We start from the raw sequence: 21,319 nt of genomic DNA, 5'->3' as shown, positions 1-21,319 counted from the left end.
CAATCAGAAAAGGCTCCTAAACTATCAGCCTCTGATTTAAAAGACAAAACGTTTTCCATGGCTAATCAAGGCTTTTCTTCCCCACATAACTCTTATTGAACTTCCCCTCCCTCTTACACTTCAGATAAAATAACTTAATCTGCCTATTGCAACAGGGCGCCGCCAGACTCAGCTACTTTGCTGAATTTGGGTGAACAAATGCAGGTGATATTGTGGGTTGGCAGAGACATCGGTATGAAATCAGGCAGGCTGTTTTTAGTTAAATGAGCAGCCAAACAGTATGTAAGCTTATGTTTCAAAACGTAGATCCTTGCCATATACTGAGGTAAGTAAAACTAGCCCATCACCCTCATCTCCACTGAAAGTATTTGAAGGCAGTGAACATTTCAAAACGATGACTGCATTTTAAAAGACCTCTGAAAGCTTACAGAACCCAGACATTCAAGCAAGTTTTCAAACCACAGAGAGAAGATAAGCCAAAAACAAAGCAGCAGTGGCTAGACAAACCTCACTTGAAAGGCTTGATAACTTTTGTCTGACTGCTTTTTTCACAGGAAGTTAGAAGTTAGAAAAGCTATTCTGCTCTCAAAATCCAACAGTGTGATACTAAAATTAAAAAAAAAAAAAAAAAAAGAGAAAGACAATGACAAGCATAGACATTTTGGCAGTATCCAGGGAAGTCTGATAAGCAGCAGCAGAAAGCACAGGTCAAAAGAACACACAAGTTCTTTTATTGTAGAAAATACCTAGAATTCCATGTTTATCTTATGACAATAAGCTATTGAATGGTTATCTAAGCTGCTCTTGTTTTGCCAGGTGACTCAATACATCTGTAGGTTTTACCCTGCATTAGTTTTAGTCTGGTGTGTTAAAAACGCTACACAGCAGGTAAATCTAATCTAAAAGGTTATACATCTCCTCAGGAAAAACAGTCCAGAGAGTGATCACCTTAAACAGAAAATCTTTTTGGTATCAATTCAGAATTATTTGCCCCAGTTTCTACAATTAAAATCACATAGTGGTGATGTATCACACAAAGCCCAACCCCTTCTCTCTCTAGTAATACATTGCTAATAGGTATTGTGAGAAATCCACAAAAGTACCTTAAAAAAACCCAACCCAACATGAGAAGCATCTCACAACTACCTGTTTGAGTACTTGTGAACCTTTTTTAAAAATTTATTTCCTCAGTTCTCCTTTTATAAACTATTAAAAGTTTCCCTAAATTCTAAGCTGGTTTTGCCTATATTATGCAGTCACAAAGAAATCTGTCTAACATACTGTAAATGGAACTATTCTTGGCAAAATAACATCTCTGAGACAGATTTAAGTCATGCAGAAACAAGACAGAACTTGTGAGTTCACAGTTTCTTTAAAACAAAACAATACCTGCTGTCACAGCATGAAGAGAAAAGATCTCTCAAACCCAAAATATTACAACAGAAGCAAGAGAAGATACAGGAAAAAAAAGTAGGTCACTCATCTTCACTGTCCAAGTATCTTTGGAGTATAAGTCTACTGTTTTCTAACCCCTTCAGTTCAGAAGAGGCCCACAAAGTAGCAGTTATCAAGAGTCCTGGAAGACTTCCAATAAATAGATTAAACCTTACATATAAACATTCTCTATAATTAGAGAAGTAAGTATCTTGGTTTTTAGACAGCATATGACAAATTTTGAAACCATGAGATGAAATAAAATTCTATTTTATCATGGTTCAGGGGAAGCCCTTCTTCTGTAGACTGTCAGTCTTCCTCTCAAAAGCATCTGATAACTATCTAGTAACCTAAACTTTTTTTTCCCCTTTCAAAATCAACCTAGAAACATGTATAGACAATGGGATAATAACAACGAACACTTGAGGACATTCCTTCTTACAGGGAGCATTCTTCTGAAAAAATGATCTATCCAAAAGCTTCCACGAACTCTTATAGAAGCCCCACAGATGAAAGCCCTGGCTCTTCATCAAAGCTGTACCTGGCTGGAAGAGGCACCAGAGGAGCAGCAAAAAGCCGAGAGGCTCCTTTTTCTTCTTGGTTGTGCCACAGGAGCATGAGTGGTTACCTCCTCCTCAAAATCCATCCCCTCGCTAGCAGACTGCTGCCAGCATGGAACGACAGAACCAGGAGCAGCGCAGGTCCCTCTTTCTCCTGGTTCAGACTTTCTATAGGTGTGCGTATGCAGCAGAACCTCATCTGATGTGAAATTTTGTTACACATCCGGGTGTATGAATGACTCATATATAAAAAACACTGGTTTCTCATGGTTGCATGCTTGCATATGGGTGGGGATTGAACAAATACACATTTGCACATGGGCTAGAACTACCCTTTTGTGACAGGATTGATACCTGAGACCGGAAGGTCACAATTTAGCAATGAAAAAAGAAGGTAAAACACGCACAGTAAAAAGACACACGCAAGAAGCACAAAGTAATACAAACGCTTAACACTATGGTGAAATCTTCCGTGGAATTAAGCTACAGCAACAACGAAGTATCCTACGCGGACCTCCGCCATGGTCCGGCGTTACTGAAAGCTATTCACTGGCCTCGGGAAGAAATCTGACTCCTACTTGCAGTATGGTCCCAGGCTCGGTATGGGATTAACCCAGTTGTTCAGGAGCGGATTAGAAAGCTGTGGCTGGGAGCCCTGCCTTTGCAGCAGTGCCCGTCAGCTGCCGGCTGCGAGGGAGCCGTGAGAGCCCGGCGTGCCGGGGGCAGCAGCGGCAGCAGGTGCCGGCGGGACCTGCCCGCGCCGGAAGGCACCTGCCACAGCCTGCGGTGCTGAAAACACTTGGTAAAAATAAAACGGAAGGGAAGTACACACGAGCCAGAAATTCAATGCTTGCATCTGATACCAGAGGAAGAGCGCGTCGGTCAGACAACCTGCTAGCGGCTTGAGCCAACTGTACTCCGGTCAGCAGGAACGTCTGACTGACATCAATACCAGCGCCACGAGGGCCAAGAAAAACATTTTGTGACCTGCGCCTCCTCGCTCCATCCCTCCCCACCCTTTCGCCATATTCAGAAGGGAGAAGTTCTCCCCCGACTTCCAGAAAGCTTTTGATGCTCTTTCTATCACGTTTTCATTTAAATTCTCCAGCGACAGACACCAACTAATTGCCCGTGGCAAAACGGAGAGAGTCGCCGGGCTGCGTAGCTCAGAGACCCTTCGCGGCCCCGCTCGCCCATGCAGGAGCTTGCCAAGGGCTGGCAGAAGGCACCATCCTGCCTGTACCCCCAGCGCTGGATTTAGCATTAGCCAAAAAGATAACAAACAGCTTGGATTAGCAGCTGAAAACTAATTGAAACAATAGTGATCCTCAGTAAAAAAAACAAAAACAAAAACAAACCAAAGTACTGCCAGCAGTTACTGCCAAATCATGGTATCTGCAATACGGTGGTAATTCCAGCCTAAGAACAGAGGAATACAGGGTTCTCCCATATCCCTGGGTAGTAAACGTTGACATAATGTTGTCTTTTCAATGTAAAGCTATTAAGCAATTTTAATATTAAATAGCTTTTTTTAAAAATAAAGAATGCATGATACGCATAATGAGAGAGTGAAATTAGCACAAAACGTCTGTAAAGTTTTGGAGGTTTAGGGTTTTTTTAAAGACTTTTAGGGAAAATATAACCTAGATCAAGAATTTACTGAAATGACCATTTCTCTGTTAGAAAAAAGGAAATAAAAGGTTTTTAAGATCTATAGGAAATTTTATAAATGTCCAACCTTTTCAGGTACACATTTTTAATGGAAGTGTTTAGTCTACATGTATATTTTCAAATTATTTTTTCTACATTATGCTAAATAATTCTTCTTCCTTCCAAACAATATTTACTGTTACTCAAATCAACCAACCAATGTTGTTCAATTATTTATTTATTCGGCCAATAGGAAATAAGTGACACTTCGTCTTACTCCAATCAAAGTCAAATATTTGTTCCTTCTGTGAGTAATTTATTACTAATTACAACAGTCTGATGTATGGTATTTTGTGTTACTAAAAATAGGGCTACAAATGAACAAATGCAGCTAAAATTATGCTTTCCAAGCACAGTGGAAGAAAGCCCAAGGTTCACACATAGACATCAACAGCAGGTCTGTTTCCAGACTTTAGACACCCACATACCCACAAAAGAGGTGCAAATTGGAAAAGCCACTGCTTATTCATCTGACAGGAAGTGTATCTGGAAGTGAATAATATCATTGAAATTTAAAATCAGACTCAAACTCTGCTTCTTTCAAATACAAAAAATGTTCTAACTTTTTGGTTTTCCACGGTTTACTTCTCCCTCTTGCTGCCTGCCTCCTTCCTTGGAAGACAAACGTTTCCCTCCAGACTGAAAAAATACTTAAATTTGATTGAAATTGAATTACAATTAGTTTTTCTATTTTGAATTAAATCCATGCAAGAGCATGGAAACAGTCTATTAAATGTACATGTAAGAAAGGCTTAGAGGCTGAAATATTCTTAAAACTTAGTTGAGCTCTGGAATTTACAGTCATGAGACATTAACATAGTCAAGAATTTAGCAATCCAAAACAGAACTGGACATCCATGTAGGCATCAAGAAGAACCAGTCTTACAACTAACACGAACATCATTTTGGAAGATAAAATTAATCTCAAGATGTGGGACAAAATAACATGTAACTACTAAAGATCAGAACGTACATGATGCACATGGCCAATTATCCAAGATCCACCTCCTGAGAGGTTGTAAGAACCTCCTTAAGAACCCATGGCAGAAGGCATGGTAAAAAATATATTATTGGTCTTTCTGGGTTTCAGAGATAACCTAACAGCTTCTCTCTTCCTTTCTCTAATAATTAATTTTGATTTTTAGGTTAATTTTTTTTTTTTAAAGTGAAGTGCACCTATGGCAGTGTATTAATCAGCCAGTGAAAACCTTTCCTAAATTTAAAACAAATGACAAGCTCAGTGTTTACTAAGGCAGCAATCTCTAGTGAACGAATGGAATCACTACAATCCACAACACAAGGGGCCACACCAAATGCAGCAGTACAAAAGGTACTAATTGATGACTAAAAAACCCCACAAAAACAAAAAAGGATCCTCACCCAATCAAAAGTCCCTGTGTTGATGTGTCAAGATGCAAAACAATACCACCAGATTCTGAATTTACTGAACTGACACAATGATAGGGTGAGTGTTAAAAACACACATCTCAGCGACTGCTGTCAGTCACGGGTGTTGGCTGCAATTTTGACAATAGCACTGTCTCTCCGGGTGTACTCAACTCATTTGAAGAGAAAGGAAATTGGAATACATGTTCGTAAGAGATTTGCTTGTCTTATTTACTCTTGTTCTCTTATTTGACCCCAGAAAGGAGATTTAAATCCCAGGGATTATGGTTAAACCAAGCCAGTTAATCAGGTGACTTTGGTGCAATTTGCCTTTGTTAGAAAATAACTGAAAAATGCTGTAATGCAGCAGCAATAGTCCAGAGGTGCATTTACTTTGCTCATGACTGACATAAACATGCTCCCCTCCAAAGTGACAATGTGCAAAGAGCGCAAAAATGTTCACAGTGGGAAGCTAGCAGGACTATTCAGCTGAAAAGAGAACAACCCAGGCACTTTCCCAACCATTTACAGGGAAATGATCTTGAGACACAGCAAGTATTCACAAACATTGAGGCTCATCACAGGCTACAGAAGGAACCCCTGATCAATGACCAGGGAAACCAAGCTATAACCTCAGCTCTACAACCAGCACGATCTGTTGCCCTCACCCAAGACCTCTGCCTCTCTGTGATGCTCCTCATCTGCCAAACAAGAAATGCTCACACCTTCTGTAATACACCTCCAGAACAACGGACAAGAGAGAATGTCTGCTCAAAAACAGCATGGCCAAAGATGGCTGTAGACCAGGGCTTCATTTTCACTTCTGTCACAAACTTCCTATGTTCTCATAAGTGAATAAGGGGCTTGAAATGAACTTTGGGGTCACTGACAAGCCCCATCTAGAACAGTGCTCTACGGACGTCTCCCATGATGTTCACCCCCGAGCTAGGCATGAAGCACAGCAACCTGAGGTGCTTTGGTTTGAAAGCAGAGTTGGAAGAGGAAGCATTGGCAAAGCACCATGCATACACCAATCTACTTCTGCAGAGTACATACAGGAGGAGAAGAAGATTCAGCCTTCGTTCCACAGCCACATCTCCATCTCTGGACAGAGGACCTTCACGATGAGGTTAAAACAACACGGGGCCAGGGCTCTCTCCGTCACGGACTCCTGAAACTTTGCTGCCAAGAAGAAAGGAGTGCAAAGTCCTCATGGTGAGGGAGAGCATGAAGAGAGGAGCTCAATTTTGCAGTCCTGTTCATTCAGCGGCTGATCTGAGGGGCTAGCCACAAGGCTACGGAGACCAAACCCTGTAACACATCATTGCCCAGTGGCTCAACTTCAAAAGGGAAAATGTAGGGTTTGTCTATCCCAAATGCCTCTAAGCATTCCCAGAGGAAGGAGGGCATTGGGCACAGGTTCAGAGGAGACACGAGGTACATCCGCCACAGGGGTGGTCACTGCCTGGCCAGTGCGCAGGATGCAGGCTCCACCCTCCACCACTGCAGAAGGAGCTAGTCCTGAACACATCCACCAAACAAGGTCCTGCTGACTGCTTCCGTGCAGCTTTTGGTAGTCATCTAGAAAAGCAACCCAGAAAGCACCAGGACTAAACTGAGTTTGTGTAAAAACACGTCTATAAATGCCTCAGGATAGTTCTGGCCAGAAAAGCTTGAGTGTCTGAAACCTAAGGAATCTCAGGTGTCTACAATAACTGGGAGAGGTTTCCATGGGCAACTCTCTTGAATGCAGCTGCCCAAACTGTGCTTTAAAGGGTATCAAAGCCCCAGATTCTTTATTGGATCTAACCATAAGTACCGAAACAAGATTACTGGCAGGTATTTATTCAGTCAGCTGAATGCAAAGGATTCTAAAAATACTTTTGTTTGTCATAAAATTAGGTTAGAAAACACACATACAAAACTCAGATGAACAAAGGTAAGCACATAACAACTACCTGGGACTTGTGAGTTACAAACAATACATGCTATTTAAAATACAGAGGCGTTGCCACAGAAGAAAAGTTACTAATCCTGTTGGGGCAAAGTTAAGTGCGCTGGTGTGTGGTTTGCATGGGGGGAGGGAAGGGAAAAGAAAAGGAATTGCTTTATTAGCCTTTTTGCAGCTTTGTTTTGTTTGCTTTTTCAAAAGAACAGCTTTTTTTATTACTTTTAACTGATAATTATAAATGAAGAAACTTATGTTTATCAAAGCAAGTATTACCACTCTAGTTAAACTCCACTTACTCCCACAGATACCTTAGGGCTAGCAGTCTAATATATACCTTAACATGTTGCCTTAATTTTTCAAACTAAAGAGTAAAATTGAAAGAGAGATACATTCTGCTAGGAATATTCTTCCTCCTCAACATTTTCACTTATAGTGAATACAAAGTAAATCCACTTTGCTAATAAAAGAGCTAACTAGCTCTTTGTTCATTTATCTATTGAGCTATTTATAAATATCTCGCAATCACAGCATTATCTGGGGGCTAAAGAGCATGTTTCAACTCAAAACAAATGGACATGTCATCTCATGTCCTTCCATAAACAAAAGCTAAGGGCTTGGATTCCAGCAAAGATTTAAGCTTGTAATCGTGTTTCGTATGTTCATTTTCATAGCTTTTCTTAGGTGCTTTTAACAGTGTAAAATAACAGCAGTTTCCCTTAACATACAGTGGCACCAGAAAGCAATAAATTGTTGTACCAGACAGTACATGAGACAGGGGACACATGCAGATGCTGCGGAGGTCCTCCCTTCCCAAATGTGCAACGTGGTCTGTTGGGCTTACAAAGACTATCCAGGGAGGAGTGGGAAGTGCCGTCTCATTTGGGCAGGGAGGTAGTACCCACCGGCGGAGAGAAGGCAGGAACTCACAGAAATCTCCTGAAACAACTTATGAAACTTTTTTTTTCCTGAGCAAATATCTACAGCCTATGCTGACACAACAGCAAGTTCTAGCTGTATGACACTGACCTCTCAGATAAAACCAGGCATTTTTTGATGACACAATATATACAGCAGTGGGTGAACCAAGCAGTAATTCAACAAAATGGATTGTCTCAGCTAGAAAAATCTGCAGCAACATATATCCAGATTAAAATCACATTCTTCACAGACCTTGTGTACATTTTAAAATAAAATTTAATTTTTTAACCCTGGTTTTAAACTGGTACAGACCAGAAAAGTATTCACACAATATTAACACTAAATCAACTTCTCCCTACCCGATTCCATGCCATCAACCAGCACCACTGTAATGAATACAAAATATGCTAGTTCATATGACACATTGCCATTTGTACATATTCTAGTACTAAATAATTAACACTCAGACTTTGGGAGAAAGGTTAAATTGAAATTAATTCTATAATATTCCCATTACTGGCTTAGTTTCAAGACATAACGAGGAGCATAAAAGCAAAAGAGCTGTGACCCCCAAAAAAGTAGTTAGTGATTTCTTCACTTTGTAGTCGTTTCAAGTCCATTCACTTTAATAATCAATACATGTTCCAAAAAAAGTTTATTTAACCTTGCCTGATCAAGCAATGCAGCACATCAGAAATCCTTTATACCCTGTTTTTTCACCTGGAATTATGTAATGTGCTTACCATATTCTGCAGCCTCTTCATTCCCTAAATCCTACTGAGGATTTACATTGAACTGAAGTTTCTCTCAAGTTTACATTTCGCAGGTGTCTTTAGGCAGAACCTACAATTTTTCTCTTTTCACATTTTTAACTATTTAAAATTAACTATCGCAACCCCCCACCCTCTCCCACCTAGGTCTCACCCTTTTCAAACTGAGCAATTGGAATCAACTAAACTTTGTGTCCCTCAACCTGCTTCCTGTTACTGTACCGCAGCAGTGCCAGTGGGGGGGCTATCCCTTTCGTATTGATGTTTACCTGATCTGTCGTGATTGATGTAAGCACAAAAGCGGTTGCAACTAAGAACTTGGGGATTTTACTCTCTCGCTAGAGGGACTGAAAATATCTCCTTTTGTTTTTACCTAAAATCCAAAAGTCCCAACAGCATTTCCGTTGCTGGACTTTTACCTCCAAATATGCTTACCCTTTACTAATGTACTTTTCCTGTGATATCAAAGCATATACTCAAAGTCTGTTTCACCAACTGATACTGCGATCCATTAAAAAAAAAAAAAAGCCTTGGTGTTCTTGCCAATATTAAATACTGGAATAAATGCTGTTGTAATTTTTGGGTTCTATTTTAACAGTTAAAGGAGAGACATCTGGCAATAATCTACAAATAAATAAAGTGTCTCCATTCTTAGTTTCTCCTCCAAAACACTACCTAGGACATTTTTGCAGCATGATTCACATAATCAACATAATACATTACAATGCCCTTCAAATAATTCCGAATTCTCAGTTCATTCAATAAAGAACTCATTTTCAATAGAGAAAAGGGAACATGCATGCCAGAAAACTTGCTTTATTGACTCAGCCCTGCTGCCAGGAGGAACAACGTGGTGAAGCAAACTCCACGATTACAAAAGCATTTTTTTACATCAAGGGGCAGAGAGAGAAAGAGGCTTATTTACCGAAATGTGAGATTCCACAGGTGAGGCCAGAGACGGTCTGAAATCCTCTTCCTTTAGTTCCAAAAGTTTTAATTTATAATGAAGCCTGTAGTAATCCTTTCAAGCTGCCAGGTAAAACGCACGCCATATCTCAGCCGTATTTTCTTTCGCCCTTTTGCAGCGTAACTTTGCTATTTGCATAAAGCTTAGTTCTGGCCTATGGGCCTTTTTGAACATCTACATGTTAGATTAGCTGTCTTGACATGCTCTATCAAGCATGACATCATGGTTCTCCACGGTAACCTTAACCACACCTGCCCAGATGCCAGAGTTACCTGTCATGTTCAGACCTAACTGAACATAACAAAAAAACCCTCAACCACCATTTTTTAGACACAGGCACTGGAAGGTTTTGTTTTGGTTTTTTTTTTTTTAATTGGTGAAAATCTAATTTTGTTTACCAGTAAATTTCTTCTTCACAGAGCACTGGCTGAAACGCTAGAGCTGTTGCTGACCCTTCAACATCTCCTAGTGTATTTCCTAGTCAAACAACAAGAAAAGGAATCTGTGGCAAACATCTTCCAGCTCATTTTCTAAAGGCACGCTCAAAAGCTCTGGCTCTGAAAAATTTCTACATAATAATTTTTGCTCTCTGCCCCTCAGAAAGGGTTGGTTTTTTTAGCAGTCAACTTGTAAAACAGGTTCACCACAGGGATTACCCCCCCTCCCATGGCCAGGTTAGCATTTTAACCTCTTAATTGCAAACTCTTTTTCATCCTCACAGCTGCCAGCCCAGCTTTTACACTCATTTCTACTCTTTCCTTCTCTGCTGACTGGAGTCAACCCCACCTAAGCAGTGACCGAGTCCTGCCATGAGCTCAGCAGCAGATGATTCACACCAGCTCAAACTTCAGAAGGTGGAGACTGTTTTCCTCCTTTCTTTCTCCTTTTTCTTTTTAACTTTCCTGGGGATTACATTAGTTCCTTGCTTTCATTAATGCAGACGAGACAGCCTTGGCAGATACAAGGTATCTAAAGCTCTTGCAGAAGCTTGCATTACCTATAAAAAAAAAGATTTTGCTCCTCGACTTCCCAGGCTTCCAGGTGGAGGGAGCTCTGGTGCCTGTCTGCAAGGCTGTCTTGCCGGGGACACACTGCAGCATGAGGGCAAGCTACCGGGCTGCCGGGCACAGAGCTGTGGCTATGGGGTGCTACATTGCCCTGCGAGCGTTTTGGGGTGCACAAAGCACAGCACGCCTGCACCCCTCTGCCTGCTGCAAACTCACACCCCAGTTTACCTGGTAGACCAGCTCAGCTGCAGGTTATTTGCCTTGTGGCAGTATCCCAAGGCCCTTGTGCAAATAAAGACAGCCCCTATCTCTGTGAGCTTTCCTTTCCAGAATAAAGGTACCACAAACAGGGTAACAAATCTGCGGGGCGGGAGGGATGATCTGTGTGCACAGCTGGGAGGTTTCAGGTCACTACGTTAGTTAACCATCAGTAACCCCCGCTGGCATTTTACCTGGCCGTGACTGCACTTCTGATTTCTGGCAGGTTATCAGAAGTAGAAACAGGTCCTCAGGAGGCACATCGAGGGAGGAATTTATCTGAATAAATGAAGTCTGGAGGAAATCATTAGTACGTAGTGGAAGATATGGACAACGTTCAGAGCTGACCTTGCTGGTGGAGGTAATACAGCATGATCTGGCAACACCAAACAGTTTTTTTCCTGATGCTTATTTTTTGCAAACCAGGGCTCAGTTTGCCATGCTTAGATACTGATGGCTAAAATGGACAAGAGAAAAAAGTCCACAAAGAGACAATTGCCACTTTTGATTTTCTGGACCATTTTTGTTGGTCCAGAACAGGATCTGACAGGATTTAGAGCAACCTGGAAGACAAATTATATGATATCTAAGGGACTATCTCCTGATTGTAAATATTGGGATGTTTTATGTTCCAGCTGCACCATTTGACATAGAGATTACAAAATGCTGTTGCATTAGCTACTGTCCTTGATAGATCTCCCACAATGGGGAAATTCCCACCATGGATAATGTTGCCAATTTCCAGATATTGGAGCAGCTGGAGAAGTAAAAAAGGGGAGGTAAGTAATCTGGAAAATAAACTGTGACATTCTAATTCACGTCTTCCTATCCATCTTACAGATTTTGTATGTGACATATATATGTTACATACACATACCTACTACGTGTGTATGTAATTTATCTTCTATACCACTGCTACATGCATACATATAGTATGGGAGGGAAAAAGGAAGTATGTGTGCTAAAGACACATATACACTCTCTGAAGCAAAATTATATTATGGTCTTATTCAATAAGCATGCATTATATATATATATATACACACACATAGCTATGTGTACATATACATACCCATGTGTATCTATACACATACAAACACATACGCACAAAATACACAGGTACGTTGCATGTGCACACATGAACACAACTGGTAAGAAAAAATCCCTCTAACTGCAATGCCATCACCATAATAATCTGTTGCTGCATCTGATGAGCCAGACCGTTAATACATTTCAACTAAGGAAATTTCTTACAATCAACTGGTATAACTTATTTCTGCATGTTTTTAATGTGGCTTGTGTTCAGTTTATCTTTTTTTCTTTTAAGTTATGCTGAATGAATGGAGTCTTCAGTCCTTCCCATTCCCAAGAAACATAGTTTGATGCTCTAACAGTAACTTTAAAGTTATTTTGTTTTAAAATTCACACTCATTACATACAATGCATATGTCTAATCATCAAAAAATAGAAGCAGGAGACATTTGCATGAATTTTACCCTCAATAAATTAGCAAAGATGACACATTTTAAACAAATAGCAGGAACAGTTACTGCATTCCTTCTGTAATTTATTGCCTTCAGAAAAGGCTCAAATTACAAAATGTGTAGGGTGTAATGCTGTAGGCTCTTCAAGCTGGGTTTGCAGCGTCTGCAACACTGGAACTAAATATTTACATGACTCCAAAAGATCTAATCTTTGGGTTTCAGCCCCCTGCCACCCCCTTTATTTAATTTGTATGCTATCTTTATCCACCACCCAGCACATTCCACACAGTCACTAAAGTTCATAGAAGAGATAAGTGGGGAGAAAAAAAAAAAAACCACAAGACTTTCAAAGGAAAGCAGAGAAGCTGTTTAAGGAATAGATCATCTTCGTTAGAGCTGAAGTCTTGCAGCAATTTTAGCTGGATACATATGGATACTAGCAGTTGTGTTCTGAGGCAGTGATAGCACCTGGGATCTCTAGAGACACTGTCAAAGAGAAGTTGTAGGGGAGAGTTACCAAATTACAATCTTTCCAAACCTGTAACAACAGTCTGATCTCCAAAGTTTTGGAAGACTTCAAAAGATGCTGGGAATTCAGTTAGAACTCCCATAACAGACTACAATATTTTTCCCACTTGTTTTTATTGCTTACTGACAATTAATTTGCCATTAGTGCTGAAATACTTATAAAACACTCGGAAAGAAAAAACTTTTATAAAAGGCTTGCTGTCAATCAGTTGTTAAACTGAGAATAACAGGCACAAGATTTTTGGCCTGAACTATAAATTCTGCTGGTTGACTGAAAAAAATGAATTATGGAATAGAAGGCAGATCGCCTGTAAAGCTGAACAGACTAAATTCTATCATTGCACCCAAAACCAGAGCCCAGAGTTAGGCTGTGAAGAGATCCTTGCACAGCATTCCCTGAATTCAGGAGGCTGGCCTGACAGCAGCCTCCACCTGCTCTGAGAAATACATCAGTGTGTCACATCTCCTCTGACTCTACATCTACTTTTCGCTGCTGAAAAGCAATTGCAGGCAGGCAAAAAGCAAACCACTTTAAGGTACGGTGCTGACAGACCAATGTGGATGTCAAAACAGCTTGGAGGATGCAGATACCTGTGGATAAGTCTGTTCTGTTTGTATTAAAAGACTCAAAAATAGAAAAGAAAGCAAATGAAAGGGTAACAGAGCCAGCTAAAGCATGCAGACACACTCTACAGATATTTTCTTTTCTCCCAGGCAGCAGTGCCAATACTGAAAGTGTAACAGATATTAACAGCTGTTCCATATTTTCCCTTCAGCTGTGAAAAGTAGACAGAGACCCATATGCTGAGATCAAGAGTCTCACCTTCATCTTTTTCTCCATGTATATTCTTAAAAAAACGAAAAACTCTTAAAAAATGTCAGTTTCAACAAACAGTTCCAAGGTAGTATTGAATAGTTTCATTTTTATTATTGTTTTTTTGAATTTCAGGGGAGCAACTGAATCTCAGGCTACATTAAAAAAAAAAAAATCTGTTTAATGCTTTGTTACATTCTCACCTTTTGTAATGAGGCAACACTCAATTTTGTAGGAGTTATAAGGACTGTTTAACAAAAAGCAAGATACGAATTTGACTTTCATACCTGATCTCTCAGTCTCTCCTGGTGTCCCATTATTGCTGTAGCATGGTGGGGATATTTCTGTTTCAGATGCTCAAGAAAAGCCTCTCTCTTTCTGTCCATTTCCGAGGTTTGCATTCCCAGTATTTCTTTGGAACTGCGAGGGCCACCTACTGTATGTCTTCGAGGGATGTTGCGGGTGGACTTTGAATTAGAAGAAGTGTGACTGTTCGGGGTCGAAAGGAGCTCTTTAGATCGGAGACATTCTGCATCGTCTAGCGATGTTACATGCAAACCAGTTTTTGTGTGGTCTGGGGGAAAAAAAAAAAACCAAAACAAAACAGAATATTATAAGAATCCCAACACTCACATTAATAAGAAAAAGAAAATAATCAACATAAAAGCTTGGTTCATTTAAAAGTCTCGTAGCATTCTGCATCGTTAGGCACATACATGTTGTAAGAAGTGGCCTGGAAATAATCACTTATAAAAGCTATGGATGGTACTTACATACTTTTAACACACAGCCACAGTACTGCCTCCCAGAAAAGTGACCATCATTAAAGTAGATGTTCCTTTTATATCATCTTTACCACTATGTGACTTGAAAAGAAGATCTGGCAGGGCCCTTATTCCCTGACCTTTAGAATCTACAGGATGCTTTCCACAAGAAGAAACAGGTTTCTTCAATAGGCTCCAGTACATTTAATGACCCCATAACTAGAATCCTTAAGGATACCAACTGATAAAATTCCTTTGACAAAGCAGATTTGAAATCCTAAATCTTTCTTCAGTGTGTTTTCAACATGCTCTGAAACACCTATGAAATAATAAGAGGGTTTTGGCGGCTTTTTTTCCTGATTTCTGACTGTGGTCTGGTTTTAAATTTCACAGATCTCTCTTGGATTTTATACGTCTCCGGACAGCAGGCTGGAAAATACTATATCACTTTTTCAATAAACCATTTCTTAAGAAACAGAATAAAAGCAAGTTTTGTGTGATAGGAAAAAAAAAAACCAGATAAATTTTATGACTTTAAAAATCTATTTTAAGACCAAAGACCATGACAACATTTGTAAAGAGATAGGCAGACATGGAGGGTATGCAAGTGCTGGCTTATCTTCAGGTAACTGTGTAATACGAACCCTCTGGTGCATGAAAAAGCATAGTCTGGAGCCTTGTTACCTAATACCTTTGAAAAATCCCTCACTCCTTTTGTCAGCAAATGGAAAAAAAAAAACCAAAACCAAAACCCAGAAGCATTGAAAAGCCCTGGCCAAGTCTGATGTGGCCTTCCCCATCTCTACCCAGCAGCCTCAGGCGTCCCTGTGCGTGTTAACCCTTCCCAGCACCTCCCACGAGCCAGAAGCTCCTTCCTCGACGTGTTTTTAATACATCTCCATTTCTCTCCGTCTGACACTTTTCGCCTCAGAGCCCTTTATCCTCCCAGCCACCGCCTCCCCCGCATGCTGCCATTTATGCGGCACTGCTGTTTGGAAACAGGCACCTACTCGCTTCTTTTTATGGTTCACTCAGTCAGCCTGACACCCTGCCCACCACTTGCCTCAGGATTTTATGCTGAGGGTTTTTCAGCTTTCTGGTGTCTGTTGGCAGTTACCTGCCAAGTCCCACGAAATGTCAAGCCCTGGTAATAACGTAAATCCTGCATCAGCAGAGCTGCCACCGCTGTGATGTCCCATGAATTTACACGGGGAACCAATTCCCCCGGGGTTTCACAACAGGACGGGGCCCTGGAAAGTCCTCAAAGACTTTGCAGGTTTCTGTAAGCTCCTTATAACGCTCATGGACTCCAAAATATCAACACCACCCTCTCATTTGCATTGATGGAAACCCATCCTGAAAGCAGAACCGGCCACAGGAGCCCAGACTGCAGGTGGCACCACGCTTGGCCGAGCACGGAGCCAGGCATGGCTTTGGAAACCGGTTGGGTTCAGGGAGAGGTTTTGCCTTCACGCAGATTCAAAATGCCGTCTCTGATCTCCGCAGCACCTTCCAAGACCTTCTTAGAAGCACAATCCCGGTTAAACCTTCAGAGCAGCGGCCTCGCGTGTATGTACACACACACTCAACTTTTCCAAAGACAACTCGGTTACCGAAACATACAGCCTCCCTGATTACCGACAATTCAGAGCACCGACCATCAGGTACACTCAGCTTGTTTGAGAAAAGTGGCAAAAAGGAGAGTTTTGCTTGCAAGAAGTAAGCATGGCTACTCCAGATACACTCCGTCAAAATGGCTTCTGAAATCTGCACAGTCACTTCAAGGGATTTTCCACGGGAGGAAAAAGAGGTGGGATGGGGCTGGCTGGAATTTACCATCTTTAATTTGTTGCACCAAGAGCCCGGAGGTTATATCCCTGAGGCTGTTGGAACAAAGGCGGCAGACATAAATAAGGGATTTCCTTGGAGCTCAAGGGAGTCAGCATGAGCGTGGGTGACTGACTGCAGCAATTTGGTATAAACCCTTAAAGTATGGTCGCAGAAGCAGTTTCAATCACTGAATTGGTGGCAGGCACTTCCTCAACCCAGAGCTCATGAATGTGTATTTCGGGTCCTAAATCTCTCTCGTGCAAAGCCTCTCCCTACTCTGCACTTCAGTCATTTCAATAGTTCAAGAAAAAGCTAATTATTTGGGACGTAAAGAGACATATGAAGAATTTACCAATATTTGTTATTGGGTGAAACCTTGAGAAGGAATCAAAAATAACAAATTTTTCTTATACTATATTAGAAAGATCAACAATTTTTTTTTTTTCTTTCATATAATTGGAAAATACTGTAAAAATACCAGTGAAAAGAAAGGAATGTAAACTATGCAAACTAATTGCTAGCCTTGCCAGCGCGCTGACCTGGGCATTCAGCACACTCCCGCCGCCTTACAGCCCACAGCAGCACGTGACTTTCTTTTTCAAACCAAACTCTGTCATGTTTGAATACGGGTCTTTCCCCTAGTGACTGCTTAAAAGTTCTTCCATGGCCACTTCCCAGAGAGGGACACATGGCTTTGAAGCGAGGTTGAAAGCTGGGATAAGAGCTTTCACAACTGAGCTCTGAGCTCCACAACTGCTGCGTGGGCCACACTGCTACAGGGAGGAGAAATGACGAGCCGTTTTCTGCACCCTGGAGTTGCTCAATAACAGCGTGGGCAAACTTTCCATATCTTCCAAGTGAAGTTAATAGGCCTAGAAAATCAATCCCCCCCCAGATAACTGTGAAATATGTTAAGGATCATGTGATGGTTCCCAGAAGAGAGCTAAGAGTAGCGAAAGGATAAATTACGCACGTACCCTCCTTGGAAAAAGAGTAAAGAGAAGCCAGTGGAAAACACAGAGGTGTGAGATAAGCTTGTCTCCTGCTCTCCCTCCCTCATATTCAGAAGCTAAAAGCTGAAGGTCTTTCTGCTCAATAAAGTAGCAAGTCTAGAGGGCAACAAAAAGCAAGACTTGCTGATGGGCAGGGAAGGGCTCTGGTTGTCTAAAGGCTTGGGCAGCCCTTATACTTGAGATGCTTCTCTGATCTGAAAACAAATTTCAGGATTTCTTAACATCACCCATTACTACAGTGGATACAACGACACGAAAGGCCCAGATCTGCAGCCTAGAAGCAATATGCCTAGGATTATCAGGAAGATTATAATGAAGGATTAATTGCTGTGAGCTGGAAATTAAAAAAAAAACAAAAACAAAAATGAAACAGTCCTTCAACACGTCCCGGTATGCAATTCTTCTAAGTCACACCCTCCATGAAGTCTACAAAGGTCAGGAAAGTCACTTTGCTTCATTACTTTAAACGTTGTGAGGATTTTAATAGTCCTGTTTTTCAATCCAGGTGACATGACAGAAGAACATTTTCAGAATAATTTCAGAAAGGAACAAGCATGGACTTGACCTGTACAGATACTATGAAACTGAGCCTTGAAAGTTTAAAAAAGAATACAATTTTAACAGCAGGATTCAAACCCACCTCTGTTATATTTATGCTAGCAGTAAATTTGAGATTATTTGGATTCTTTCTAATTTACTCCATTGTCTTTACAATTAGCTCTGTTTCCAAGAAACTTCCAAAGGTAACTTTTGGATATAGGCCAAAACTACTAAATTTGGTTATGAACGCTCAGCATTCAAAATTGTTGGGAATCAGAGGATCAGTCTGGTCAGACCTCTGTTTTTCTAGCTCCACATGTATCTCAGGCAGCCTCATACAACCCATACAGAAGAAATACATTACTGAAGGCTTTTTTTTTTTCTATTCAGACACGTCCTTTAAGTGAAGACTTCCGTCCCACTAAACATAAACATATACAGACACAAATGCACGTGACTTGCACTGTCCAGTATTTTAACTTTAAAAATTATTCAAAAGAGCATCAAGCAATTAATGAATCCCCAAGGAAAAAAAAAGGGGGGGGGGGTTGGTTTTTTTTTCTCCTAAGTTCTCTATGCATTATTTACTGGTATTACATACTCGTAAACTTGCATGATTTTTTTAAAACCACATATACCCGACCGTCCACTATTTGTTTCACTGAAGGACAGTAACACAACTTCTTCTCAAGTGCCTGTGAGGAATACAACAGGCATGAACCGGGAACGTTCACAAGTCCTCCACAAACACTGTAAGAGATGTAGGTTAGATTAGGCATTTGTCATGCTACCTGAATTTTAAGCTCCACGTGGAATGGCCCACGCAGAATTCACCAGGAAAGAGTTTTCATCCGCTTTTAGACAAAATATAGAGTGCAACAGGAATTGTACAAATGCAGCACAGCTGACCCGCCGTGAAAACCACGCTTGTAATTCCTTGGCTTTGCTCCAAAACAAACCCGACCGGTTTCACACAAAGTAAAAACTAACCCTGCGACAATCTGCCGTGAATCTCCCTCTTTTAAAAGACACCCCGAGAAAAAAAAAAGATGAGCTCAAGCCTGCTTCTAGGAAAGAAGAGCTGGTTCCCTGCCACGGGGGAAGCACCCAGAGCATTTAAAGGGACGGGGCATTATTTCTGCCCCCGCGGCGGGAGCAGCGCCTTCCGCGCCGGGCAGCGTCCCGCCGGCGGTGACAGCAGCGCGGCACGCTCCCGGCTTCAAAGGTTAGACAGAAATCTCTCGAAAGAGAAAGTTAAGCTCGCAAAGTCGGAGTGCTAGGGAAATCCGCAGAGCCGTTAGCACAAGAAAGACGTGCTCCCCCCCCTCATGCATTCTGCCGCCGGTTGTGGAAAGCAGCAACGAGGGGCATGTTTAAATGTAACTCCATCTTTGCCTCATTCTCCTACTTACCCTTCATCTGTCTGCTGTCTGTAGAGCGAGCCAGGCACCGCTCAAGTTTCTGGCTCTCATTTGCCTCCATTGTCCCTGCCTACCGCACCAGCTCCCCTCTCCAACTTGGAAGCCGCGGCGCCCGGGCTGTCAGCCCCCGTCTCGGGGAGGAGAGAGGAAACTCCTCTCCCTCCCCCGGTGCAAAGTGCCCCGCTACGCGCCCGGCATGCCCGCGATGCCGGCACTCGCGGCCCTCGCCGCAAGGCTGGGCCGCGCTGGCGGCGGCGGCCGGGCCCGGCCCCCAGGCCCCGGGCCCCAGCAGGTGAGGGGCTGCGCTGCAGGCGAGCCCCTAGCCGGCTGGCGTCCCGCGGCAGCCGGGGAGCCGTCTGAGGGGGAGCGTTTCGCACACGATTACAGGCCCGGGTCTCTGCTGGAATCCGAGTCCGTAGCCTTTTAAATCTCTGTCATGGGACAAAAGGCTTTCCACAGACTATTTTTTTAAGCTCGTAACCACCAAGCCCACAAACATTCCTGATAAATGCTCCTCTGTCTTTTTTAGCGTCTAGTTTAAAAGTAATTCATTATATAAGTGCTTTGAGGTTTTGTTTTCTGTTGAATTCCTTCAAGCTGCTCCGAGAATGAATTGGGGAAAAAAATCAAGATACAGGAATTCAACTTCAGTGAAGCCAGTAAAAATGAATGGTAGCAATATGCAAGCAGGGGCTTTGGTTAAGCGGGATTTTGAAGCCTCGGTAGCAAAGCATATAGAAACATATAACTAATTCTGTTTCGGCAGATCAGAGGCAGGAAGGCTGCAATGAGAATCAATAGAACCACCGGGCTGCGAGGCAAAAAATAATGTGGCTGAGAAGGATGAGATCAAATCCCACAGATTCCAGCAGATGCCACATGTGTTGATTTAGTGGAGAATATCAGACTGAATTAGTCTATCAAAATCATAACGCGGAGCCAGAGATGGCGGAACAAACAGAGCGTTGAGTTTCAGCATCAAGACCAGAAAGCTCATCCACGGACAACTTCTGAATTAGGTTAAGAACAAAGCATGACTGGGATATTAATAAAAATACGCAATTTCTCATTTAAATCAACCTCATACTGCAACACCAGATAACAGTTAGTATCTTGGATGTCTTTTTAAACAGACCTAGCATAATCTGGTCTTCCAAGCTTCCTTCAACTCTGACTTCAATATAACATCAGCTAAATTGCTTGCAATGACCTCTCAACCACCCAGTTCAGACAGGCTAGGAAAATTCCCCTACGTTTCCTTCTACATCTCTATCTGGCAGAAATGTCATCCTGTCTACTTAGATTATTGAATGCAGAAATGTTTTGTGTATATATAAATTCAATACAGAAGCTCAGAAAGAATTACTTTCCTCATGCCCTAATCCTCCCCCTTCCAGACAGAAAAACCATCTGAGTAAATTACAATTAACAATTGATAAATGAACAAAACTATTGTTCATTAGATCAGACATACATATTTTCTAGCACTTAAGAAATATTTATTTTCCTTTTTAACAATTAATTCTATATGGTCTTGAAACCTGGCAAAGATCCCAGAAATCTGGCACAGAAAACACAGAAAAGATGAAAATACAATCTAAACATTAGCACTGCTGTTTAAGGTCTGCAGTACAGTGCTCCCAACAGAATACTCCTATAGTTGCCCTGCAATATAAAGAAAACAGTGTGATACAAATTGTATTTAGAGTAGTGTTTTTACTGGCCTTGGTTACACCAGCTCATTCTGACAGTGGACTATTTTAGGAGGAGAAGTGATGGCCAGCCATCCCACTTATCTGATGTTGCCTTTTGTGATATGGAGGAATGTGCCTTTAACACTGAGGTTTTCCAGAGTCTGGACAAGCGTGATGAGCCTCTTGCAACTTATATTCACAGCCAGCTGGAAGGAGAAGAGGGCTCTTACAGGAACAGTGATTACTGAACACCACCAACTTCAAGAAACA

General features: G+C 41.6%; 1 protein-coding gene across 1 annotated transcript in view; it reads right to left on the bottom strand.

Moving 5' to 3' along the window:
- The window catches only part of KIAA1217, a gene marked incomplete at its 3' end in the record, with an annotated part of 184,658 nt that extends 164,915 nt beyond the window's left edge, over positions 1–19,743 (bottom strand). The window contains exons 1-2 of the mRNA XM_082015340.1: positions 19,347–19,743; positions 14,075–14,361 (exon numbers count right to left, since the gene is read on the bottom strand). Of these exons, the coding sequence (XP_081871466.1) occupies positions 14,075–14,361; positions 19,347–19,416 (357 nt within the window). The 5' untranslated portion in view covers positions 19,417–19,743. The remainder of the gene's footprint in view (positions 1–14,074; positions 14,362–19,346) is intronic.
- Positions 19,744–21,319: the final 1,576 nt, after the last annotated feature.

The sequence above is a fragment of the Phaethon aethereus genome (assembly GCF_964289735.1).
Source record: "Phaethon aethereus genome assembly, chromosome: 2".
NCBI classification, from domain to species: Eukaryota; Metazoa; Chordata; class Aves; order Phaethontiformes; family Phaethontidae; genus Phaethon; species Phaethon aethereus.
This window is presented reverse-complemented; position numbering and strand designations above follow the sequence as displayed.